This window comes from Brassica napus, chromosome C6, assembly GCF_020379485.1.
Source record: "Brassica napus cultivar Da-Ae chromosome C6, Da-Ae, whole genome shotgun sequence".
NCBI lineage: Eukaryota > Viridiplantae > Streptophyta > Magnoliopsida > Brassicales > Brassicaceae > Brassica > Brassica napus.
The window spans coordinates 11,832,826-11,859,086 of record NC_063449.1 but is presented as its reverse complement, the minus strand read 5'-3'; the positions used below and the strand labels follow the sequence as shown (position 1 = coordinate 11,859,086).

Genomic DNA, 26,261 nt, shown 5'->3' with positions numbered 1-26,261 from the left:
TAGTCGGAGAACGCGTCCATGAAGCTCATCAGCTGGTGCCCAGTGGTGGCCTCCACAAGCTTGTCGATATGAAGTAGCGGGAAAGGGTCCTTTGGACAGGACTTGTTGATGTCCGTGAAGTCACTGCAGACTCTCCACTTCACATTTATTTTCTTGACCACGACGACGTTGGCTAGCCACTCTGGGTACTGCACCTCACAAATGAACCCCGCGCCATGCAGGCTCATGACTTCATCGTTGATGATCGCGTCTCTCTCGGGGGCAAACTTCCGTCTCTTTTGTCTGACGGGTTGGTGTAGGAGGTCCACCTGCAGCTTGTGCATGATGACCTCCAGATCGATCCCAGGCATATCTTCGTGGGACCAAGCGAAGCACTCGGAGTTAGACCTGAGGAATATCAGTCTTCTTCTCAATCGAAGCAGGCATATCAGTCTTCTTCTCAATCCTTCGGTTAGCTTGGAGCCGATCTTGAGATGTTGGGTCTGATCTCCTTCGGTCAATGGCACGTCATCCATTTCCTCTACCTCTAGTTCCTCGGTGTGATGAGCCGGAGGTTTTCTTTGTAATTACTATAAGACCTTGGTATTTCCCTTCAGAGTGGTCTGATAGCAAGAGCGGGAATATTCCTGATCCCCTTTGATCGCCTTTATGCCCCAGGGTGTAGGGAATTTCACCATTTGGTGAAGAGTCGAGGGGACGGCCTCCATTCCATGGATCCAGGGCCGTCCTAGGATCATGTTGTAAGACGAATTACAATCAACCACGAGGAATTTGGTTGACATGTTGATTCCTTCGGCGTATACGGGGAGGGTTACCTCCCCGGCGGTTTGCTTGACTTCCCTGCTGAACCCTATAAAGGGGGGTTATCCTCCGAGTTAGAGCGCCTTCCTCCAGCCCCAGATCCTTGTATGCGGCCTGGAAGATGATGTTGCCAGAACTTACATTATCTACCAGTATCCATTTTACCAGGCAGTTCACTACAGTGAATGAAATAACCAGGGCGTCGTGATGCGGAGTGAGAACTCTCTCCTGCTCCTTGGCTGTGAAGCTTATCTCGTCTGTTCCTAGAAGCAGGCGTTTTGGCCTGGCTGCCTCTAGGCCGTGCTTGGCATTCTAGGTGCTTTTCTTCGCAGCTGCATGGCTTATGCCGCTGATTTCCGAACCGCCCGAAATGACATGGATCACTCGGTCCTGTCGCGGTGGCGAGACAGGAGCAGCTTCAGTGGGCTTACCCATTGTCTCCTTGCTTAGATGGCTCTTGGCCTTCTCGGAAAAGAACTCCCTGAGGTGCCCTTTCCTAAGCAGCTCGTTGACCTTGATCTTTAGTGCGATGCAGTCCTCCGTTTTATCACCGTGGTCTCGATGGAAGTCGCACCAGAAGCCAGGGTTCCGGAAAGAGTCGGGGGCTTTCATCTTCTGAGGCCACTTAACCTGCTGGCCCATCTGCCTCAGAACATTGACCAGCTCCGCCCTTGAGACGGAGAGGTGAGAGATGTCAGGCCACGTGGAAACTGCCATCCCTTCTGCCTTTTCGATCGGCCGGTTCTGGTACTTGCCCCGGTTTCGGTTTCCAGAGTCTCTAGCTGGTCTTTGAGAGGGTTTCTCGTCTCAGTCGGTTCGGTATGTTCTGATCGTCTTGGGATCTTTCTTTTGTTGCGCTTTGGCACGGCTGGCGACGTCTTCCACCCATTTGACATGTGCCCAGGTTCGAGATAGGACGTCTTCCATGGTTTTGCACTGATATTTGGTCAGCTCCTTGTAGAAGTCTCCATCAGGGAGCAGACCTCTCTTGAAAGCAGAGATAGCAGTGAGGATACTACATTCGGGGATAGCCACCTTCTCTTGATTGAAGCGGGCTATGTAGGATTTCGTAGAGGCTGTCGGAGGTTTTCTCTAGGCCCCTGATGTTGGCGAATTGCTCCACGAAGTTGTCGCTGAGAACCGCGAAGGAGGCTATGGACCTAGAGGGTAAGTTGATATACCATTGCAGAGCGGTTTCGGTCAGAGTGGAGCCAAAACCTTTGCACATGGTAGCTTCGCGTGACACCTTTGGGAGTGCTACGGCAAGCATCCTTTGTCTGTATTAGGCGACTTGGTCGTCCAGATCTGTGGTGCCGTCATACGCCTTTATGCTGGGGAAAGAGAACTTCATGGGCATCTCGATCAAGGTGATCTCATCCATGAAGGGAGTATCGGCGTAGGAATCGGGGTTGCTCTTCCGGATGGGGGGAGCTACCCCTGGGAGTCTATCTACCTGACTGCATGGCATCGAGCATATCGGAGAACATCTGGCGAAGGTGAGCGATCATAGGAGACTCCGTTCTCGCCGCTCCGTCTGATGCTTCCTTATCAGGCTCGGGCTCCGATTCGCTGTCCTCCACGTCGTAGGTATGAGTATCTTGGCCTTTTCTCGCGTAGATGCGTCGCCTCCCGGTGCCGTAGTTGGGAGATTCGTGCCTGCCCCGGAGCTAGGTGTTTCCAGAGTCGGCATGGGCCGAACCTGAGTCCGGAATCGACGCTTATTGTTGCTCGACGCGTTAAGGGCTTGGTTCTCGTCTCGGAGGGTAAGATTCTCCGATTCGAGCTGGCTGAGATTCTCGGCGCTCTGCTCCAATTGCTTGGAGTGTTCGTCGAGCTTTTCCTTCAGGATCTGGAACTCCGAGGACAGCTCAGGGTTGGTATCTTACCGCGTTCTATGTAACCCGGTTACTTGACCTTGCAGATCATCGACTTGTCTTTGGAGTTCAGCTTCTCTCTGGGTAGCTTCAGGTAGCTCGTCATGCTCGTCCACCGCCATTATCACGTAGTTTAGATTACTCTCATCCTTCTAGCGCCAAACTGTTAGGGGATTTTTGTGTAGGATCTTAGTGAGTACCACGGAACGATGGACAAGGCAGGTATTTGTATTGATTTTGCGAGATACAGTGGAGATAAAGACTTGAAGAGACGTTCTTATTGAGTAGAATAACTAGGATTACAATGATTTGAGTAAGAACCCTAATTCTAGCCGTCTAGCTATAGTCTCCAAGTCTCGAAGTGTCGATCCCTTGCTTTAGGGTTTAGGTTCCCTTTATATAGTCTTCCTAAGGCGGGCCTTAGTCGGTCGGAGTAGGCTAAACTCTTCCATATTCGAAAATATGGAAGATTCTCCCTATCGGAAGTTTTCCATTTCCCCGGGGGGAAGGGGCGGTCCTGGGGACCAGACCCGGAGTACTTTGTAGCGGGGAACCGGGGTTCATTCCAGCGAGGATCCTGGGAACCGGGGTTCCTTCCAGCGGGGATCCAGAGGCCGGTGCTCTGCCTGGGGTCTAGAGGAATTAATACCTGAGTATTTTTCCCCAACACATAGGATGCTCGTGAGACAACCCATAGTAGGGTGTTTGTCCCACGAGTGTGTAGTACTGCAGCTTCAACTCGAAATCCCTCTGAATAGTCGGAGGATGAATGGATGATATGTTGGTGTAGAACTCATCTGAACGGTTGTAGTCAGCCAATTTTCTGGGTCGAGCAGCCTCATGTACATGTAGAGTAGCTCATGTAGCATCAGAATCGGACTTATGGATTGCAGCCCCCTGAGCATCTATCCTCTGACCTGCTGCATTACGCAGATGACCCTCCTGGTCATGCAGGTCTCCTCTCTCATCTCGTACAAGAATCAAGTTCGCAACCATGTCTCGCGGCTTAGTATCGATCGATGTTCGGACTGAAGTATCGATCGATGTCGGTCGACGGAAGATGAGTGTCTTTGGTCGACGGTGGTGAGCGAGTGCCGGTCGACGGGACTAGTACCTGGGTCGACGGTGGTTGACGAAAATCGAGCGACGAACAAGTGTTGTTGTCGATCGATCAGGAGCGCGCTTCTTTGCGGATTGAACGCTCGAAGTTTGCAGGATTTGGTGAGAATAGCAGTTGAGTTTCCTTGTTGCTTCTGGTACTGCTGGGCATGTACCTGGAAATCCAAGAAAAAATTTTATGTCAGCAATCTTTTTTAAACTTAATAAAAATTAAATCTAATAGGCGATCAAAGCTCCCCAGCAACGGCACCAAATTTGATATCACTCAAATGACCCTAAGGAGTGAATTTACTCTCTCAAATAAGAGGTTCAATTGTAGTACGGCCGTGTTTTATGTAGTGGGACTGGCCGTATGTGGCTTTGATTCCCTGCCGTTTACCGGCCGTTGTGTAGCTCGTACTCTTTTTATAAAAAGATTCCAAGAATGTTTTTGTTAAGTATCAGGAGAAGGATTCGAGTTGTCATCTCGCTCCTTATCCTTTTCTTTTTTCTTGTGGATCGTCATGTTCGTTGCTCGTTCGAGATGTTTGAGAAATTCTCAAATTTTCGAGGGCGTTTAGAGGTGGACGAAGAGACATGCTTTCAGGATCTCGTATCTTTTCGATTTCATGCCTTGAGACGATAGAGACCAGTGTGCTGGGTTTAGGGTAAGACCTAGGTCTAATCACAATTTTAAGGGGTGCGATGACTACTTTGACTTACGATCCCGTATCGTTTTCGACTTGATTCCGTCCCGCTTTAAAGTCCGCGATATGTTATCGGCTTACGTAACTTGTATAGTAGAAATCAAGCATCTCTTCGAGGACAATTTTTAAGTCTCTCGAAAGTGCTGACCAAAATTTTGGATTTCTTTTATAGCGCGCTATTCTATCCTAGTCAGATGTATGAGGACCTATCCTTAGGATAGGTCTAAATGCGTTTGTTTAGGACAGCTAAAGTGCTTGGCGGGGCCAATCGACAACCGTTTATAATATTTTTTTTTAGTCACGAACGGACTGGGGCATATTCTCGAAGATATAGGCGACGTCTCGCTTATTTTTTCGAGAACACACTTTATGTTAGTAGCGTATCTGAGATTGTGTTTTGGTCGAGAGTCAGAATCGACGGTGCGAGCAAAATATGGTTTCGAAGGAGTTTTTAGTGGTCGGCGGAATTTGTTGATTCCGGTGATGTTTTTATGACGATTTTGTTCTTTGCTGGATAAGCTGGTGTGGAGTCGATCCGTTTTAAGGTGTGACAGTTTTTTTCGCGAGTTTTTGTTATCGTCTGATAATCATTTTGTTCGTAGACGGATTTTTTCCGAAAGTATAACAAGATTTTTAACGAAATCTTTATTGCCAAAAAAATTTGAAAATTTTTGAGTACAAGGCAAATAATTTTAGAATACGGGAATATACGAGTATTCGTATATGTACCCACTCCCCCCCCCCCCTTTGGAAGGGGGATAGCTGAACTCGTCCTTAGACGAGATGCCTACGTATCCCTTTTGGGGATCAAGCCATCTCGTAGTTCTGCTTGTTTATGCGAGTGTGTTTACTCGGCTACTGCGTCGGTCGCGTTTGTTGCAGGATCTGAAACTAATTGTTCTTTGGCCGTTGCTTAAGTCGACGATTTTGGATCGTCTTTTTCGAAGCATTTTCAGTCGACATCTGACTTAGCTTTGCCCGTTTGGGCTTCACCATTGCGGTGGTCGTGATCTGCCGTAGCTTGTGTTCGGCCAGGAAGCAACATCTTGATTGCGTCTAGGATCCCCATATCGCGGCAATTCAATTATGAGTCGGGAATTTCATGCCTAAGTGGTAGGTCGATGGGACTGCCTTCATGGGGTTTAACCAAGATGTGCCCATGATTAAGTTGTAGATGTTCGGGTGGTCGACGACCCCGCGAAGTCGACGATTTTCGTAACTTCTTTCGCCGCGAATGGCAGTTTGATCAATCCGAAAGTCATAGATGGTGTGCCCTTAAAACTAGTTAGCGGCTTGGGTGATGGTACTGTTGGGGAAAAATATTCCATGACGAGATTACTCCAGCTTCCGGATTCATGTTCCGGCTTCGGGTTCCTGCCTCTGGCTTCCAGTGTCCTGCCTCCGGCCTCGGTTTTGGGGTCCTTGTTGGAAAAATACTTAGGTATTGAATTTCTTCAGATCCCAGGCAGGACACCGGCCTCCGGGTCCCCGATGGAAAGTACTCCGGGTCCGGTCCCAGGGACCACCCCCTTCCTCTAGAAAATGGAAATATTCCGATAAAGGGATCCTTCCATATTCCCGAATTTGGAAGAGTTTAACTCTATTGGCCGACCAAGACCGACCTACAGACGACCTCCACTATAAATATAGGTTTCTAAACCTAAAGAAAGAGGTCCTAGACATCCTTGACCAGAGCTCACAATTCCACAGCCGCCAAGGCAAGGTTCCATACCTAGAAGACCTTATTCTTCGATATGCCTATGATAGGCTGACTCTAGCGGTTACTATCGACCAGGGGAAGATATATGCTCACTGCAGCACGTATACAACTCTACTTACTGGCTCAAGCCACGATCTCCAGCTCATCAGCAGGGTCCCTCCATGCTCACAGAAGCACCTCGACACATCATGCTCACTGCAGCATATCGACAGCTCTACAATCTGTTCCGACCATGTGCCCCCTAGAACAGATGACTCCTATGAACTACAGAGCTACGTGCCTCCATCAGGCTATGCGCCCATCTAGGCTACACGCCTCCACCAATACATAAACTACGAACGGCTTGATCCCCCCCCCCCTGAATAGTACGTAGGCAATCCCCACTGAAGGATGCAGCCATAAATCCAAACACCTTCCATGGTTCCGTGCGCAGATACCCAGGGATCGGCCTTGGTAGCCAGAACCCTCAACTACAAATCAGGAGGCACCCAAGGACCGGCCCTGGTAGCCGGAACCATCGATCCTAGATCAAGAAGACCCTGTGATCTTCACCATCGATAGGCGGCCCCCGCCTAACGACCAATCTCCCCTGCTACTACTAAGGCACCAACGACATATACTGGCCCATACCCATATGGCAGTATCCTAAGAGCAGGATCTCCTGGTTTATCAACTATCGAAGCAGGAGAATACACTCAACGACATGTCTCCTTCCTCCTATCATTCCGTAGAGCTGAGCACATATCGCTTGTACACAAAAATCCCCTAACAGTTTGGCGCTAGAAGGAGGGGCAATCATATACTATGTGACGATGTGATTGGTAGGAGGAACATTACATGTATCCTCTCGAGAATTTCTCAATCCCAGCCATCTGGGGGCAACAAGAAACAACTTCTGCTCACCAGACCCTTGGTTCGCACGGCTGGAAACACCATGCTAACATCAGTAGCAAGATTCGACGCAGGAATTACCTACAAGTCCCTGCTAGTTCCTGCTGATTCCAGGTCCCAACCATGAATCACATTTTTACGTCTTTGGTTCCTCCTGGTTCGGATCTCCACTGCAAAGCAGGCCCCTGCAACCTTTGGATTTAATGATCCCGACTAGGAGCAGTCATCACCAACATCAATATCAATGGACAATCCAGTAGCAAAAATCATGCAAGCCCTAGACACCAGGAATGCATCCAGGCTCACAACTCCGCCACATATGAGAAAGTTAAGAGGTCCTCAAGCAAAATCTTCCGGCCGGGTTTACAACTTTGACGAACTCCAAAAGCTGGAGGAGCCAGAAGAGGAGTTCCTGGAAATATTGCAGGCATACCATATAACCACTAAGAGGTAACTGGAGTACCAAGCTTTACTTGTTCTCCAAGCTTTACTTGTTCTCCCAGCTTTACTTGTTCTCCAAGTGGCTTTGTCCACAAGCTATTGTAATCCTATATAAAAGACCCATTATTCATGGAATAATACACATCAATTTCCTCTCTTCTTTACTTACAATAAGATTGTCATTTTTTTTTGTCTCAAAATATGTGGGTTTAACCACCTATCCTACGAAAATATTAATTTTTTCAATAAATGCTCTACGTACTGAAGTTTGTATAGCATAGTTGCATCTCCTGTGTAAAATCATCTTGAGGATTGAGGTAGAACGTGATTCTTCCTTTCCCTCACCTCCAAAGATCAGCCATTGCTCTTACGAGAGAAGCTTTTATTACTCCCACTAGGACCAATTATCTGTTAAAATGCCATTTATACCTTATTTAGCATCTACCAGTCCATATGTGTAACGGCCCGATCCCTCGGCGTCCGACCGGGGTTATCGAAAGGGCGTTATGGACACGTGTCTACTCATTTAGACAACCCTACGTGTCCCGTTATTGGTCCCGAGAGCCGACGGGCGCATAACCTTCTTTGAAATACCGTCACACCCACATCCATATACTTCTACTTACAGTCCTGCGCACAGGGAAATGGAAATGGAGGAGTGAGCAACAAGTTACTCAGTGAAGTGGCTCTAGACCAGCCTGCCCGCATGACACTCTATACTACTCTATGCGGGAACTAGGACTGACTAGCCACTACAATCTGGTAATGTATTTTTATCATTTCATACTGTCATCACTAATTGTCCACATTCAATTCCATACATTTCTAGCAACCTAGTGATCAATCATTACAATGAACTCACTCATTGCCACACACGTTAAACCCTAGACTTAACCGACTCATCATACCAGACCGACTCGATCCTATGACACCTTTAACTCCCTGTTACCCGACCATGAGCTAAAAACCCTACAATGCACTTCCTTTTCATCTTTTCGTCCTTTTCAACAGTGGGTAGCCCCAACTAGGCTTCTACCCCATATTCTTGTGGATTGGCCACATCTCCTATGGGTGCTTCCATATTCTTGTGGATTGGCCACATCTCATATGGATACCTAGCGTGGACTACTACCCCACATACTTTCCTTAGACCCTCTATATGCTTTCCCACCCATGCTTAACCTTAACATCATTCTCTCATACTTTTACTTATCCTTTCACTTCCTTATCATTTTCACTTATCCCTTCCCATTCTCATTTACCTTCCTTTTTCATTCATACTTGTACTTGGGACTCAATTCACTAGACGCCACCCGCTATCGGTGTCACACACAATACACATCGCATTCAAGTTCTACTTCAATAACTTTTATAATCATTACTCGTCTATCGTCCTAGCATTTATTTCTCTCTAGCATCCTAACTTCAATCACAACAACACATGGGACAACACATCCAAACATATTAGAATCAACTACCAATCAATCATCACCACAACAATTCAATTCAGTTCATCGAGTCCCATTTATCCGTATGAGGGTTCTTATGCATCATGTTCCTTTCATCTAACATCCTAGCAATAATCATGATCTATCATCCTAGCTTTCAAACAGGGTCTAATCAACCCTAACTCCAACATAAAGGAGTATACAGTACATGAGAACAAGATGGGTTCAAGACACTCCACCTTAGCCTAGATCTGGATCCGGATCTGGAAACAAGAGATAAGGGAGAGGAGATCTGAACAGATCTGGAACAAGGAAACAAGAGAGCTGCGAGATCTGACCACCACCACCAATCGGCTGCAACCACCACCACCACACGGTACCGGCAAGGAGGAGGGAGAGAGAGAGAAGTAGAGAGAGAGACGGCGCAGGGGGTAGAGAGAGAGAGGCTTGAGAGAAGAAGAGAGAAAAGGAAAAGAGAAGCTTGACGGCTAGGGTTTCCTAGTCTCTCTAAATCTCTGCAGAGCTTCGCTCAAGTTTCAGAATGAGAGAAAAGGGAGGCTGCATCTCTTTTTATAGGAAGGGGAAGGGAAAACCCTAGGTCTTTGCCAAATGGGCCGTAGAGAAGCCCATATTCCTAAAGAAATTTATGGGCCAGGAACCGGGCCGTTACAATCCTCCCCCGTTAATCGGAATTCGTCCCCGAATTCCAAGGCCCACACTCTTCGGACTAATCGTTCGTTACCGAAATGGATTCACACATTCACACAACAATCAAGGGAGGCATACAAGGCATGATAACTCTACTGGAATCTTTAAAACCAACGAATGAATGTCATAAATAAAAGGAGTAGGACCACAATAGTTTGTAAAAAGAAACTTGGCACATCTGTACAAAACACATAATGCCGTAAAAAATGGAATCAAATTTAAATAATCTTTTCACAATCCGAAAATACTACGTAACAATCACAATCAAATTTTTTTTTTTTTTTTTTTTTTTGAAAACGTCGGAAATGCCGATCCCTTAGGACAGAACTAAGGGATCTTAACCCGCTCTGATACCAATTGTAACGGCCCGATCCCCCGGCGTCCGACCGGGGTTATCGAAAGGGCGTTACGGACACGTGTCTACTCATTTAGACAACCCTACGTGTCCCGTTACTGGTCCCGAGAGCCGACGGGCGCATAACCTTCTTTGAAATACCGTCACACCCACATCCATATACTTCTACTTACAGTCCTGCGCACAGGGAAATGGAAATGGAGGAGTGAGCAACAAGTTACTCAGTGAAGTGGCTCTAGACCAGCCTGCCCGCATGACACTCTATACTACTCTATGCGGGAACTAGGACTGACTAGCCACTACAATCTGGTAATGTATTTTTATCATTTCATACTGTCATCACTAATTGTCCACATTCAATTCCATACATTTCTAGCAACCTAGTGATCAATCATTACAATGAACTCACTCATTGACACACACGTTAAACCCTAGACTTAACCGACTCATCATACCAGACCGACTCGATCCTATGACACCTTTAACTCCCTGTTACCCGACCATGAGCTAAAAACCCTACAATGCACTTCCTTTTCATCTTTTCGTCCTTTTCAACAGTGGGTAGCCCCAACTAGGCTTCTACCCCATATTCTTGTGGATTGGCCACATCTCCTATGGGTGCTTCCATATTCTTGTGGATTGGCCACATCTCCTATGGATACCTAGCGTGGACTACTACCCCACATACTTTCCTTAGACCCTCTATATGCTTTCCCACCCATGCTTAACCTTAACATCATTCTCTCATACTTTTACTTATCCTTTCACTTCCTTATCATTTTCACTTATCCCTTCCCATTCTCATTTACCTTCCTTTTTCATTCATACTTGTACTTGGGACTCAATTCACTAGACACCACCCGCTATCGGTGTCACACACAATACACATCGCATTCAAGTTCTACTTCAATAACTTTTATAATCATTACTCGTCTATCGTCCTAGCATTTATTTCTCTCTAGCATCCTAACTTCAATCACAACAACACATGGGACAACACATCCAAACTTATTAGAATCAACTACCAATCAATCATCACCACAACAATTCAATTCAGTTCCACGAGTCCCATTTATCAGTATGAGGGTTCTTATGCATCATGTTCCTTTCATCTAACATCCTAGCAATAATCATGATCTATCATCCTAGCTTTTAAACAGGGTCTAATCAACCCTAACTCCAACATAAAGGAGTATACAGTACATGAGAACAAGATGGGTTCAAGACACTCCACCTTAGCCTAGATCTGGATCCGGATCTGGAAACAAGAGATAAGGGAGAGGAGATCTGAACAGATCTGGAACAAGGAAACAAGAGAGCTGCGAGATCTGACCACCACCACCAATCGGCTGCAACCACCACCACCACACGGTACCGGCAAGGAGGAGGGAGAGAGAGAGAAGTAGAGAGAGAGACGGCGCAGGGGGGAGAGAGAGAGAGGCTTGAGAGAAGAAGAGAGAAAAGGAAAAGAGAAGCTTGACGGCTAGGGTTTCCTAGTCTCTCTAAATCTCTGCAGAGCTTCGCTCAAGTTTCAGAATGAGAGAAAAGGGAGGCTGCATCTCTTTTTATAGGAAGGGGAAGGGAAAACCCTAGGTCTTTGCCAAATGGGCCGTAGAGAAGCCCATATTTCTAAAGAAATTTATGGGCCAGGAACCGGGCCGTTACAATATGCTTGAAACGAGAAACAGTCAAAAGTGAACTAACCAGTAGATGATCCTTGTCATATATATATATATATATATATATATATATATATATATATCTGCAATTAAGTTGTGAACTAACGTGGTTCCATTTGTTGGTGTCTGAAGAGTGAGCTCCTCGAACTCCAAAAGCTTTTGGTTCTGTCGAGACTGGACTGAGCCATTGGAATCTAGCAAAGAAGACCTCCCCGCACTCTGATACGTCAGCCTAATCTCATCGGAGCGACGCTTCCAAAGAGCCCTCCGCGGAGACGCTTAGGAAATGAGAAACTTTGCTCCGATGAATGGCGAAGAGGAGGAGGAAAAGAAGAATGATCGGAATGGCGGAGGAGAAGGTGAGAACAAGTGGTGAAAATGGGAGCTGTTATCAAAATCATCTCTTTGCTTACTCTTCGTGTGCTATTAAGACGCATTTTCATTTCTCCAACACCTTCAGACGGATTGTTAGTAGCCACAAAAACAAACAAAGACAAGGCGTTACTCTCCGCCTTCATTTAGAGAGAGCGAGAGACTGGGAGAGATAGGTTCAAGCTAATGAAAAGTAAATAGTAGCAGCCATTACAACAGAGGACGAGGAGCTTTTGAGTTCGGCGGTTAATTATTATTACCCATCCTTTTTACGCCCAAACATACACACATTTGCCTTTATTTTCTACACATTATGATGAATGTTACTCGATGGAAACTGCAAAGGTTTTTTGCTTTTCAAATCTTCTCCTCACAACCTGGAGCTGCCAAACAGTCTTTTTCTTAACTCCCATGCCACAGCATCAATGAACTCTTCTGTATTCACATAATCATCCCTCTTAACCCTGTCCAAACACACATTTACTTATCTACCCAAAGGTTTATACTTTTAACTCATTCTTTTGGTGGTTTAAGTCTTACTTGGATCCGTGGATCAACAGCGCGAGATCCTTGGTCATTTTTCCAGACTCCACCGTCGCCATACAAGCCGCTTCTAGTTTCTCAATAAAGTTCAACAACGACGCATTGCTGTCCAGCTTTGCCCTGGTAATATCCCATATCAACCATCTTTTTTACAATTTAATCAACCTAGAAAAACCTATCGATCCACTATAATTGTCTCAATTAATGAAAAACCTTTCCACACCACAATCCATGATAGACTACTAAATAATTAAATTATTTTCAGTCCCTCCCTATTTTTTTCCAGGAATAGCAACAAGCATTCCCTAGGGTGAAAATATTTAAAACAAACAGCAAAATCCGCTACCTGTGGGCAAGGCCTCTGGACCAAGCAAAAATAGAGGCTATGCTGTTGGTGCTTGTTTCACCACCTTTTTGGTGAACTCTGTAGTGGCGTGTTACTGTGCCATGAGCTGCCTCTGCTTCAATGGTCTTTCCATCAGGACAAACCTACAATTTTCCCCCAAAAATTCATTCAGGAAGATTCATGGGAAACATGTTAACAAGAAAAAGATCAAATCTCTTGGCCGAGGCCCGTATCATTTCATACCAACACCGACGTCATCAGTCCCAGAGATCCATATCCTGCAGAGGACAGCATAAACTTTGTTTAAATAATACTGGAGTTTGTCCCCATTCTGATCATATAGAATTCTAAGGATTGAAATATGAATCACAATGAAGAATAACTCTCTTTATTGATTTCTCTCAAGGAAACTAACTCAAAACCTCAAGCATACAAAGCAATCTCTAGAACTCTTAAGTTATGCAACATGTTTGAATCTCCTTATATAGAGATATATAACTCCTAATCCTAATAGGTAATATATATATTAGATAACTCCTAAATATATTCCTAATTTTATTCCTAATTCCATAACTCGGTAGGATTAGGATAAGCTTGTATCTCACTTAATCTTTCAAGCTTATTCCAACATTCTCCCCCTTAAGCTTGAAGTCTCTTATCAACACATCTTAAACTCCAATGAGATCTCTCATCTCCTTGAACTTGATTCTTCCAAGTGCCTTTGTTAAGATGTCCGCCTTCTGCTCACTTCCAGGAACATGTTCCACTTCTATTTGCCCCTTCTCTACACATTCTCTTATAAAATGGAACCGAGTTTGAATGTGTTTGCTTCTGCCATGAAACACCGGATTTCTTGTCAGAGCTATTGCCGACTGGTTGTCTATCCTGATAACAACCTTCTCACTTGTATTTCCCAACACTTCGACGAGCAGATCTTGTAGCCATATGGCTTGCCTGGCTGCTTCTGTCCCGGCCATGAACTCGGCTTCGCAAGAAGACAACGCCATTGTCTCCTGTTTTTGTGAACACCAAGTGATGGGACTATTACCAATGTAGAATATATGCCCAGTAGTGCTTCTACCATCATCAGGATCGACATTATGAGAATTGTCACTGTATCCTATTAACCTCTTTGGTATTGTGTTGCCGCGAGGAAACGTCAAGCCATAGGTCGTAGTACCTTGTAGATACCGTAAGCACTGCTTCATAGCTGCACCATGTGACTCTCTTGGCGATTGCATATACCTAGATAACACACCAACACTATATGCTAGGTCTGGTCGCGTATGTAACAGATATCGTAAGCACCCGACGTTTCTTCTATAACTTGTGGCATCAATCTCTTTCTCGTCAATGGCTTTCGACAATTTTAACCCTGCTTCCATCGGGATATGGCACGAGTTGCAGTTCTTCATCCCTGCTTCCTCCAAGATCCTTAATGCATAGCGTTGTTGGTTTATAACTATTCCTCCTTCGTGTTGTTGTACTTCGATACCAAGATAGTAAGATAGCTTTCCAAGATCGCTCATCTCGAACTTCGACGACATCTCCTTCTTAAACTCATCAATGACACCTATACTCGTGCCAGTCACAAATAAATCATCTACATAAACAGCAAGAAGAAGTAGATGTCCGTTTACCATCTTCCTGTAAACTGACGGTTCCTTTGAGCACTTTACGAACCGTAACTCCTTCAATATCTGATTCAGCTTGTTGTTCCATGCTCTCGGGGCCTGTCTAAGTCCATATAACGCCTTGTGTAGCTTGTAAACCTTGCCTTCGGACCCCTTAGCGATAAAACCTTCAGGTTGTGCTACATAAACTGTTTCTTTTAACTCTCCATGGACAAAAGCTGTTTTGACATCGAGATGATGAATCTCCCATCCTCTCGAAGCTGCTAGACGGACAAGAAGTCGGATTGTCTCGATTCTGGCCACTGGTGCGAAGACCTCGTCAAAATCTATACCATACTCTTGCACGTAACCCTTTGCCACGAGACGAGCTTTATATTTATTGATGCTCCCATCCGAGTTTCTTTTCAGTTTAAACACCCACTTCAACCCAATAGCCTTGAAGCCGTGTGGTAAATCAGCAAGCTCCCACGTTCCATTCTTTACTATAGATGCAATCTCTTCTTCACACGCTGCAATCCACTCCTTTAACTCTTGTGCCTCTTTATACGTTTGAGGCTCGCAGTTGATCATCATGAGAAGTCGCTCTCCTTCTTCTTCTTCGATCAGCAATATGTAGTCATCTAGGTATTTAGGTTTTGTCACATCTCTCTGTGATCTACGCAAGGCAAGAGTACTCTCACTCTCATCCTCCTGAGCTTCTTCTTCTTCCTCGTCTTCTATATCAATAATCTACATAGGTTTGTTGTCTCCTTCTTTCTTCTCATGTCTTGAGTTAAGTTGCTCTTGCTCTTGTTCTTGCCTCTCGTCATCCTTCTCATCATCTTGAAGGCCGTGATTTCCGAACTCCCCGAGCGTGACTGTGAAGTTACCTGCTCTGCTCGGTTCATCAAGACTATGACTCCAGTTCCAGCCTTTAGATTCATCAAGGACTATGTCTCGACTTACTACCACCTTTCGAGTATTGGGATCAAGCATACGGTATGCCTTTGACCCAGGTTCCGTGCCTAGATGGATCAAAACTCGTGACCTGTCGTCAAGCTTCTTCAGGTGAGGAGAGACGATCTTTGTATATCCAACGCAGCTGAAGATGCGTAAGTGACCTATATTCGGTTTCTTGCCGCGAAAGGCTTCATATGGTGTCACATCCTTGAGTGATCTTGTAGCTATACGATTCAACAGATACGTAGCATGTCTCGTTGCCTCTCCCCATAAGAAGTTAGGAATTCTCTTATCTTTCAACATGCTTCGTGTCATCTCCATCAAAGTACGATTACGTCTCTCGACTACTCCATTTTGTTGTGGCGTGTAGGGAGCTGTTAAGTGTCTTTTGATTCCTGACTCTTCCCAATACGTATTGAACTCTGCTGAAACGAATTCTCCTCCTCTGTCAGTTCTAAAGGTTTGTATCTTCTCCTTCGTATCATGTTCTACCATCTCTTTGAACCTCTTGAACTTACTAAAGGCTTCTCGTTTCTCTTTGAGCAACACTGACCACATATACCTCGAGTGGTCGTCTATCAAGACGAATAGATATATGTTACCTCTAGCAGTGCTAGGTGTTATTGGCCCGCATAAGTCGCTGTGTACAAGCTCCAATATCCTTGTTGCTCGATATATGGTTGCCTTCGGGAAAGCTTGCCTTGCTTGCTTTCCAAGCAAACATGATCCACAAACCTCCTTCTCAATTGTGATATGCGGAACTCCGATGACAAGCTCCCGTGATATCATAGCTCTTATCGTCTCAACGTTTACGTGTCCCAGTTTTGCATGCCACTTAGTTGATTCTCCTATGCCGTTGAGTGTAGGCATAGATCTTCTTTTAAACCCATACAAACCTTGTAGAGTCTATTCTTTGACCTATTTGCTTTCACGAGTAGTTTGCCATCTTTGTCGTGCATGGTCAAGTAGTCGTCTCTTAATCTCACATCACAACCAGACTCTGTTGCCTGTCCAAGAGAAATAATGTTACTCTTTAGATCCTGTATGTAGTAGACCTCTGTCATCGTTCTCGTTTCTCCATTCCTATCAATGAACTCGATAGATCCCTTCCCCTTGATGTCTATCCGTGAATCATCCCCAAACTTTACTTTTCCGGTGATGGAGTCATCAAGGAGCCTGAAGTATCGCTTGTCACCTGTCATATGGTTGCTGGCTCCATTGTCCAAATACCACATATTCTCTCCATTGGTATGAGCATCATACTTGCTCGGTACTATCCCATCTTGATTGAGATATACAACCTCGTGAATCATTAGCTCGTCCGGATCTTGAATGTCACTATTGTTTTCTTGTGTTTCTTGCAACTTAAGCAACCGGTCCGGACAATCTGATGCGTAGTGTCCAAGTTTATCACACCTATAGCATATAACTCTCGATGTATCTCTTCCACCTTGTCGACCGCGACCTCTTCCTCTGTTCCACGAACCTCGTCCACCTCGGACTCTGTTACGGTAGTCGTTGTACCCTCGGTTCGATTGACTTGTTTGAGAATCGGTGTTGGTAAACATCAGTTTGGTTTGATCTTCTTGAGGTTCTTCTTCTTCATCAGCAACGCGCTCTTCATAAGCTTTGAGACGACCTATAATGTCTTCAAACGTCGTACTATTTAAGTCTAAGACTTGCTCCAAAGACGCCACAATCTGAATATATTTCTTCCGGGGAAGGCTAGATAAGAACTTCTTTACGAGCTTGGGTTCCTCGATGCTTACTCCTAACGATGCAGATTTTGCAGAGATCTCTGATAGTTTCCCACCAAAGTCGTCAGTTGTTTAATTCTCCTTCATATTTAACTTATCAAAATCATTCATTAGGGTTTGCAAGCGTGCTTCCCTGACTCTCTCGGCTCCCACATGTCTTAGCTTAATGGCCTCCCAAACTTTCTTTGCCGTATCGAGCTCTCCCACTTGCAAGATAAGAACCTCCGGTATTGATTGAAACAAAAGTGCAGTCGCCATAACATTCTTATCTCCTTCGGTTGAATCATCTTCGATAGCTTTCCACAACTTATGAACCTTTAGGGCAACCTTCATACGAATTGCCCATTCTGTATAATTCGTAGAAGTGAGCATAGGGCATTGTATAGAAGATTTCCCTACACTCTTCTGTTTATCTGTCACAGAAACAATGTCCCCCATCTCTTATGGCTCTGATACCAAATATAGAATTCTAAGGATTGAAATATGAATCACAATGAAGAATAACTCTCTTTATTGATTTCTCTCAAGGAAACTAACTCAAAACCTCAAGCACACAAAGCAATCTCTAGAACTCTTAAGTTATGCAACATGTCTGCATCTCCTTATATAGAGATATATAACTCCTAATCCTAATAGGTAATATATATTAGATAACTCCTAAATATATTCTTAATTCCATAACTCGATAGGATTAGGATAAGCTTGTACCTCACTTAATCTTTCAAGCTTATTCCAACAGATCACATGTTAAAAAAACCATGATCCAAGACCAACAGTGCATTTTCTTAGAAAAGAGTGAGGTTTTAGTCCGTAAAAAGATCTCAAGTTGAAGGAATGATAACCTTGGGCTAAGAAATCGATCTGAACATCTCCATCGTAGTTCTTGCATGCCCAAACGTAACCCCCCCCCCCCCCCCCCCCCCCCTCACTTTTCATGGCATAAGCAACCATATCATCTATCAGACGATGCTCATACCTGAAATTCATTAAGTTTGTGAACAATGTTTTGCTGGAAGAGAATGAAGCTAATAACATGCACATCTCACCATATCCCAGTAGCTTGAAACTTAGATCTCCAATTAGTTTCATAAACTTCTTGGAATATATCCTTGAATCTTGAAACAATTCAAAAAACGAAACGTTAGGGCAGCATGACTAGATACCAAATTTAATTTCAGAGAAACTCTAACAAGAAGCATAGGGGCCAGCTAATTCACACCTTCCGTCATATGTTTTGAGGATGGTGTTTTTCATGGAGAGGTACAGCGGCCATTTTTTCTTGTAAGCTGTGTACATCGTTGATGTAACGGTCCGGTTCCTGGTCCAAAAATTTCTTAAGGAGAGCCCGTTGGGACTGCAGCCCACTAGGGTAAATGACCTAGGGTTCCCTCATTTTCCTATAAATAAAGCTGTCTCCTCTCTCTTTTCTCTCATTCTGAAACTTGAGCGAAGCCCAGCAGAGATTTAGAGAGACTAGAAAACCCTAGCCGTCAAGCTTCTCTTTTCCTTTTCTCTCTTCTTCTCTCACGTCTCTCTCTCCTCACCGTCGCTCTCTCTCCCTCCTCCTCTCCGGTGCCATATGGTGGTGGTGGTGGTTGCAGCCGATTGGTGGTGGTGGCTAGATCTCGTCTCTCCCTTGTTCCCTTGTTCCAGATCTGTTCAGATCACATCCCCCTTGTCTCTTGTTCCAGATCCAGATCCAGATCTAGGCTAAGGTAGAGTGTCTTGAACCCAACTTTCTCTCATGATTTTGTATACTCCTTTATGTTGAAGTTAGGATTGAGTAGTCCATGTTTGAGAGCTAGGTTGATAGAACATGTTTACTGATTAGGATGATAGATGAGTGGATCATGATGCATAAGGACCCTCACACTGTTAACGGGACTTAATGAACTGATTTATGTTGTTGTGATGTTGATTGGTTGATGGGTGATGCTTGTATGATTGGATGTGTAGTCTCATGTGTTGTTTGTGATTAAAGCTAGGATGCTAGAAAGAAGTGAATGCTAAGATGATAGGTGAGTATTGATTGTTAATGTTATCGTAAGTAGAACTTGAGTGCGATGTGTATTGTGTGTGACACCGATAACGGGTGGCATCTAGTGAACGAGTATGAGTACGAGTCTAAGTGTAAAGGAATGAGAAAGTGAATAAAAATGAGACGTGATGTGAATGGATAAGTGAATGACGTTAAGGATAAGTATGGGATTGGGTGATCATATAGAGTATAGAGGGCGTACGTGGGGTAGTAGTTCTACGCTAGGCACCCATAGGAGCTGTGGGAACCCACAGGAATATGGGGTATTGGTCTAGCGAGAGCTACCCACGGAGAACGAGAAGACGAGCCAGCCGCGAGAGGCGGGATATAAAAACGTGCATTGTAGGTGTCATTAGTTCATGGTAGGGTATTTGGGTTTTAAAGGTGTCATAAGATGGAGTCAGTCTTGTATGTCGAGTCGGTTAAGTCTATGGTCGGATGTGTGTGGCAATGAGTGAGGTCATTGTATTGGTTGATCGCTAGGTTGTTAGAAACGTCGAGAATTGTGAATGCTTGGAAATGATGATGATATGAAATGTTTAGTTGCATTAACTGATTGTAGTGGCTAGTCAGTCCTAGTTCCCGCATAGAGGTATAGAGTGTATTGCAGGCAGGCTGGTCTAGAGTCACTTCACTGAGTAACTTGTTGCTCATCCCTCCTTTTCCTTTTCCCTGTGCACAGGACTGTAACTAGAAGTATATGGATGTGGGTATGACGGTATTTCAAAGAAGATTATGCATTCGTCGACTCCTGGGACCAGTAACGGGACACGTAGGGTTGTCTAAATGAGTAGACACGTGTCCATAACGCCCTTTCGATAACCCCGGTCGGACGCCGGGGGATCGGGCCGTTACAATTGGTATCAGAGCGGGTTAAGATCCCTTAGTTCTGTCCTAAGGGATCAGCATTTCTGATGTTTCAATTAAAAAAAAAAATATAGAGTTGCGAAAGTTTTGATTCTTCTAAAAGTTGTGAAACGATTTCAAAACCACCTAATATATATGTACGTCTATTATGGTTTTGATCAGATCCATTTTACTTGCAGAATTTCTTCCGAGCTTAGTTCATTCATTGTTTTCTTTTAAAGATCCCGAGCAAAGTTGTTCTCGTCTTGTATGCCTCCCTTGATTGATGTGTGATTGTGTGAGTCCATTTCGATTTCGGATGTTAAGTTCGGAAGCCTAGGGCTTGGAATTCGGGGATGAATTCCGATTAACAGAGGGAGAATTGTAACGGCCTGGTTCCTGGCCCAAAAATTTCTTAAGGAGAGCCCGTTGGGACTGCGGCCCACTAGGGTAAATAACCTAGGGTTCCCTCTTTTTCCTATAAATAAAGCTGTCTCCTCTCTCTTTTCTCTCATTCTGAAATTGAGTGAAGCCCTGCAAAAATTTAGAGAGACTAGAAAACCCTAGCCGTCAAGCTTCTCTTTTCCTTTTCTCTCTTCTTCTCTCACGTCTCTCTCTCTCCTCCTCGCCGGTGCCGTATGGTGGTGGTGGTGGTTGCAGCCGATTGGTGGTGGTGACCAGATCTCGTCTCTCCCTTGTTCCCTTGTTCCAGATATGTTCAGATCCCATCCCCCTTGTCTCTTGTTCCAGATCCAGATCCAGATCTAGGCTAAGGTAGAGTGTCTTGAACCCAACTTTCGCTCATGATTTTGTATACTCCTTTATGTTGGAGTTAGGATTGAGTAGTCCATGTTTCAGAGCTAGGTTGATAGAACATGTTTACTGATTAGGATGATAGATGAGTGGATCATGATGCATAAGGACCCTCACACTGTTAATGGGACTTAATGCACTGATTTATGTTGTTGTGATGTTGATTGGTTGATGGGTGATGCTTGTATGATTGAATGTGTAGTCCCATGTGTTGTTTGTGATTAAAGCTAGGATGCTAGAAAGAAGTGAATGCTAAGATGATAGGTGAGTATTGATTGTTAATGTTATCGTAAGTAGAACTTGAGTGCGATGTGTATTGTGTGTGACACCGATAACGGGTGGCGTCTAGTGAACGAGTATGAGTACGAGTCTAAGTGTAAAGGAATGAGAAAGTGAATGAGAATGAGACGTGATGTGAATGGATAAGTGAATGACGTTAAGGATAAGTATGGGATTGGGTGATCTTATAGAGTATAGAGGGCGTACGTGGGGTAGTAGTTTTACGCTAAGCACCCATAGGAGCTGTGGGAACCCACAGGAATATGGGGTAGTGGTCTAGCGAGAGCTACCCACGGAGAACGAGAAGACGAGCCAGCCGCGAGAGGCGGGATATAAAAATATGCATTGTAGGTGTCATTAGTTCATGGTCGGGTATTTGGGTGTTAAAGGTGTCATAAGATGGAGTCAGTCTTGTATGTCGAGTCGGTTAAGTCTATGGTCTGATGTGTGTGGCAATGAGTGAGGTCATGGTATTGGTTGATCGCTAGGTTGTTAGAAACGTCGAGAATTGTGAATGCTTGGAAATGATGATGATATGAAATGTTTAGCTGCATTAACTGATTGTAGTGGCTAGTCAGTCCTAGTTCCCGCATAGAGTAATATAGAGTGTCTTGCGGGCAGGCTGGTCTAGAGTCACTTCACTGAGTAACTTGTTGCTCATCCCTCCTTTTCCTTTTCCCTGTGCGCAGGACTGTAAGTAGAAGTATATAGATGTGGTTGTGACGGTATTTCAAAGAAGGTTATGCGTCCGTCGACTCCTGGTACCAGTAACGGGACATGTAAGGTTGTCTAAATGAGTAGACACGTGTCCATAACGCCCTTTCGATAACCCCGGTCGGACGCCGGGGGATCGGACCGTTACAGATGACTCAGCAAATGCACGGATAGACTGTTCAGCAATTTAAAAAAAAAAAAAAACACCATCATATCAACTGGCGAGGATAAAAAATGCATCAGGCACTCTTTTCAATAATATCGACCTCATCGGTGTTATACATGGCCAAAGCAACACCTCCAGCACCAGTGAAATTGAAGACTTCAAATTCTGTCTTACGTGAAGGACCACTTGGCTCTGCAAACATAAGATATGACATGTAAAAGTGATTAAAGAGAAAAAAAAGAAAAGAAAAAGCAATAAAAAAGGCCTATGAACCTTCCTTCACATGTACGTAAACTCGTAAACAATGTTCCCAAACTTCAAATGATGAAAGTCGTGTTAGTTGCTAATCGACTGTAGTGAAGAATGAAGTGTGCTTTTTCGTTCCACATATAGATTATCTAACAGAGTGTGATAAATAAGGCAGCAGTGCCGTTGGGTAGGGAATGAAACTAGTGCTCAGATTTACCTCTAATTAATTATAAAGGCAAGTTTTCGTGCTTTCAGTTACAATATAAGGGCAACAGGAGGAGAAGGAAATTTACCGAAAATCAGTTTCAGTTTTCCTGGTTCATTAACAATGATATCAGTAGCTCTATACTGATCTCCAAAAGCATGCCTTCCAATACAGATTGGCTTAGTCCATCCTGCAGAAAAGAAAGAGGGGGAATTTGTTCCAATCACATCAAATCAAATGGCTAACTCATACAAAACTGTAGATGTTGACAAACCTGGTACAATGCGAGGGATATTTCTGCAAATTATAAGTTCCCTGAAGACCGTGCCTGCAATTAAAATAAAAAAAAAATAATAACAATGAGATTCCAGCTTGGAGAACTGTTCCAGTCTTTTTAGGAGAATAAACTGACCGTTTAAAATGTTCCTTATAGTTCCGTTAGGACTCCTCCACATTTTTTTCAAACCAAACCCCCTAACACGAGTTTCATTTGTTGTTGAACAGTGAAGCAAACCGGTGGTTAGTACGTCAAAAATAAGTACATTCTGAACAAGTGCAATGATGCCAAGACATACCAAGAGTAATTGTCGCACACTTGATTGCCACGTTATACCTTCAAATGAAAAGACAAAACACAATGATAAGAGAACAAACCAAAACAAATGGTGCTATAAAAGTGGGAAAGCTTCCAAACTTAAAACCATAAGGATACGGAATAAGACAAGAGAGTTTTAAATCACAGCCATGACTAAGTTTGAAGGGGGGGATTGGAAACAGGAACAACATCAAAACTAACAAGAGAGTATTCCTTGAGATTTGGGAGGTGAATTTAAAAGGATGAATAAAAAATTTGAGAGAAAAACATACTTTAGAGTAGCTTCAGAACTCTCTTTAGTAACCTTATCATCAGTAGAATCGCGGTTAGGCAGTCCGAGATCAAAGTATTTGATATCCAACTCCAGGTAGGGGAAAATAAGCTGCGGAATGGAATGATAACCAAAACAAGGGTGATTTCATTTGAGGCTAAGGATGATTATTATAAATAAATAACTCGAGTCATCTCGTCTCCTGCGTGAGACGCAATCAATCTCGGAACAGAAACCATCACATTTAGAAGAAGCCTTTTTCATAATAGCAATCAGTCAATTGAATGTTCCAACACTTACCATCCATTTCAACAATCGGATTGGCCACCATGATCTTCTCGAATTCCATCTTTGCCTCTTGTCTGCTGTTCCAAGTGCTTTGTGCCTACGAGACTGTTCTGTGATCAACCATGAATCAGCTGCTCTGCCGTAAACAATCAAAACATATCTCTCCTTCTATCGAGTCCTACTATTTCTTTTCACTAGCCCAAATATTTAAGCCCATACTGTTTTGGGCCTCCTTCTGTTTTAAACATGCCTCGTGGAGATGTTGTGTTTTTTTTTGTGTATATATAACAAGTTAGATTATTCACATATGACTTTGTCTTTTTGTCCAGGATCTATCTTGGAACTGTATTGTATTGATCTCAAATTAATAGTTGGCAGCTTTAGCAGCAATCATCAAGTCGTTGATCATAATATAAAATCACTCAACTGACGAAGATCTGCTTTGGATAATTTGAATGAATACCAAACACGAGGTGGTCCTGTTGAATAATTGAATGAATACAAATCATGAGTATGACCACTTTCAACAAGAACAAAGGTGGCAGTGTGGGGAATAAGAGCACCTCCACTGGAGGTTGCTAAGAAAGTGTTCTTAAAAAAAATATCCCAAAAAATAAATCGAAAACAAAAAGAATGATAGTAACCGATTCTAAAAAGAGAGTTTCTAGAATTGGTAAAAACCCCTGACGTGTCCCTTTTTAATTGGCTCCTCTTATGTGTCTCTCTCTCTTTCCTCTTTCTCTCAAGTCGTCTCTTTCTCTCTTTCCTTTTTGTCTGGTAAATCAACTCTTCTACACCGGTCTCAAATCTTAATTCACTCTTCTTCATCATGATTGATTTTGTCGGTATTATCTCAATTTAGGGATTTGGATGTTCTGATTTAGGAATTTAGGTTTCTTCAAATTTGGGAATCTGTCTCAGAGGATCATGAACGAAGCTACCTCTGCCTTCTCCTTCGTATATCAGTTTAAGGTATTATTGATTGATCTCTCAGGTTTAGAATTCTTGTTTTTGATAAGTTTTGATTGGTTTTGGTGATTTGTGATATGAGTTTCCAATAATTAAATTGTTGATGTAATTTTGATGTTCTGAAAAATGGGGTTGTTGCAGATTTTTCAACGGATTGAAGATAGTGTTACATAGTGTTTTGTGATGATGATCTTATGTGGGTTTGATTAGTTGACTTTGTTTCTGTTTCGTTCTATGTGGGTTTCTGGGTTTTAGGTTGCTTTCAATGTGAAATCAATTTTGTTTTAATAGTCATTCATCTTCATTAATTGGATCTTTAACCTGATGTTTAGAGAAGACAGTGATTTCTTCTTCTGTCGTTTTGTCTGAAATATGAACAATTGTTTATTTGGATGACATGGACATAGAGATTATGAGGAACACCCTCTACAAAGCATACCTTGAGGATTTTTACAAGTTCTGTCAGGTGCTACTTGACTCCTAAAATCTTATTTTACACAATTTCATAATCTACCTATTATTCTAGCCTAACCCCAGTGTCGTTGTGTATCTTAAATAGAAACTTGATGGGGCAACATCAGAGACTATGTCTGACCTTCTAGCCTTTGAAGCTGATAGAAGAGCTGTGAACATCACCATCAATAGGTTATTAGTTACTGCTGTGTATCTTCATGCATCAAACCACAAGATGTTACTGTCTTTATAAAAGCGCTGAAACTGATTTTTCTTTCTACGCAGCATTGGCACTGAGCTTACAAGAGAAGACAGGAAGAAACTGTACTCTAACTTTGGTCTCCTGTAAGCGTTCTAGAGCCAACCTATACATTCCATTCTATAAAACTCTAAACTAGTTTTTTCATACAATGGGGTTTGCTTCTTTTTTTGCTTGTGCAGCTATCCATATGGTCACGAGGAGCTTGCTATCTGCGAAGACATAGATCAGGTAAATACTTAACACTAATATAGATTATAAGTATGTTATGTATGAAAATGAATCGCATTGTCATTGACTGTTTAGGTTTGTCTAAGTAAACTAACTTGCTGAATCTGAAAGATATATACCTGAGTCTAATTATATTCTTTCAGGCCTGTCACTGACTTCAACGAGATTGTACACCACTTTACTGAGTGTATGTATGTCCACATGTACAACACCAAGCCACATGTATTAGCCTATCCTTCACCATTATTTCAAGCATTGTTCCACAGCCTAAAACTTGTTATATACTAAACTCAATTACTTTTTGTCATTTTTATTTCAATATTTTATGTATGTTTTTCTTTAATATTATGATATCCAATCTTTCAAACTTAAAAAAGAAAATATTTAAGAACCTCCATGAGTTCTCCCATTGGATGCTCAAAAAATTAAATAGACTAAGAAAGGTTCTAAACTTATCAAATCACAAAATTAAAGATTAATTTATTCATTAGAACCTAAAAGGGTCTCTAACCAATGGAGGTGGTCTGAGAGGGGGAACTTAAGAGGGTCAAAAACGAGATTTAATGCATGGA

At 43.4% G+C, this 26,261-nt stretch overlaps 3 protein-coding genes across 5 annotated transcripts; 1 reads left to right on the top strand and 2 right to left on the bottom strand.

Annotated features, from left to right (window-relative positions):
- Positions 1 to 12,464: 12,464 nt before the first annotated feature.
- On the bottom strand, positions 12,465 to 13,241 carry LOC106445184 (peroxisomal isocitrate dehydrogenase [NADP]-like). The gene is made up of 4 exons (XM_013886700.3): positions 13,227 to 13,241; positions 12,984 to 13,126; positions 12,635 to 12,757; positions 12,465 to 12,558 (listed from the first exon to the last, which is right to left on the bottom strand). The coding sequence occupies exons 1-4, from the start codon at positions 13,239 to 13,241 to the stop codon at positions 12,465 to 12,467; spliced, it is 375 nt and encodes a 124-aa protein (XP_013742154.2).
- A 9,001-nt stretch (positions 13,242 to 22,242) lies between these two features.
- LOC106445185 (peroxisomal isocitrate dehydrogenase [NADP]-like) lies at positions 22,243 to 23,838 on the bottom strand. The gene is made up of 7 exons (XM_048759644.1): positions 23,790 to 23,838; positions 23,675 to 23,691; positions 23,491 to 23,600; positions 23,166 to 23,236; positions 22,898 to 22,951; positions 22,712 to 22,813; positions 22,243 to 22,361 (listed from the first exon to the last, which is right to left on the bottom strand). Exons 1-7 carry the CDS (start codon positions 23,836 to 23,838, stop codon positions 22,243 to 22,245), a joined length of 522 nt encoding a protein of 173 aa, XP_048615601.1.
- Positions 23,839 to 24,344: 506 nt separating this feature from the next.
- On the top strand, positions 24,345 to 26,058 carry LOC106449130 (V-type proton ATPase subunit d1). Of its 3 annotated transcripts, XM_013890939.3 has the most exons (7): positions 24,345 to 24,554; positions 24,662 to 24,749; positions 25,154 to 25,212; positions 25,306 to 25,391; positions 25,485 to 25,544; positions 25,641 to 25,689; positions 25,833 to 26,058. In XM_013890939.3, the coding sequence occupies exons 3-7, from the start codon at positions 25,159 to 25,161 to the stop codon at positions 25,842 to 25,844; spliced, it is 261 nt and encodes an 86-aa protein (XP_013746393.1). In that variant the 5' UTR covers positions 24,345 to 24,554; positions 24,662 to 24,749; positions 25,154 to 25,158; the 3' UTR covers positions 25,845 to 26,058. The 3 variants fall into 3 exon arrangements, with proteins under 3 accessions (XP_013746393.1, XP_013746392.1, XP_048617686.1); XM_013890938.3 differs by having other exon boundaries at positions 24,504 to 24,749; XM_048761729.1 differs by lacking the exon at positions 24,345 to 24,554 and having other exon boundaries at positions 24,561 to 24,749; positions 25,079 to 25,212.
- Positions 26,059 to 26,261: the final 203 nt, after the last annotated feature.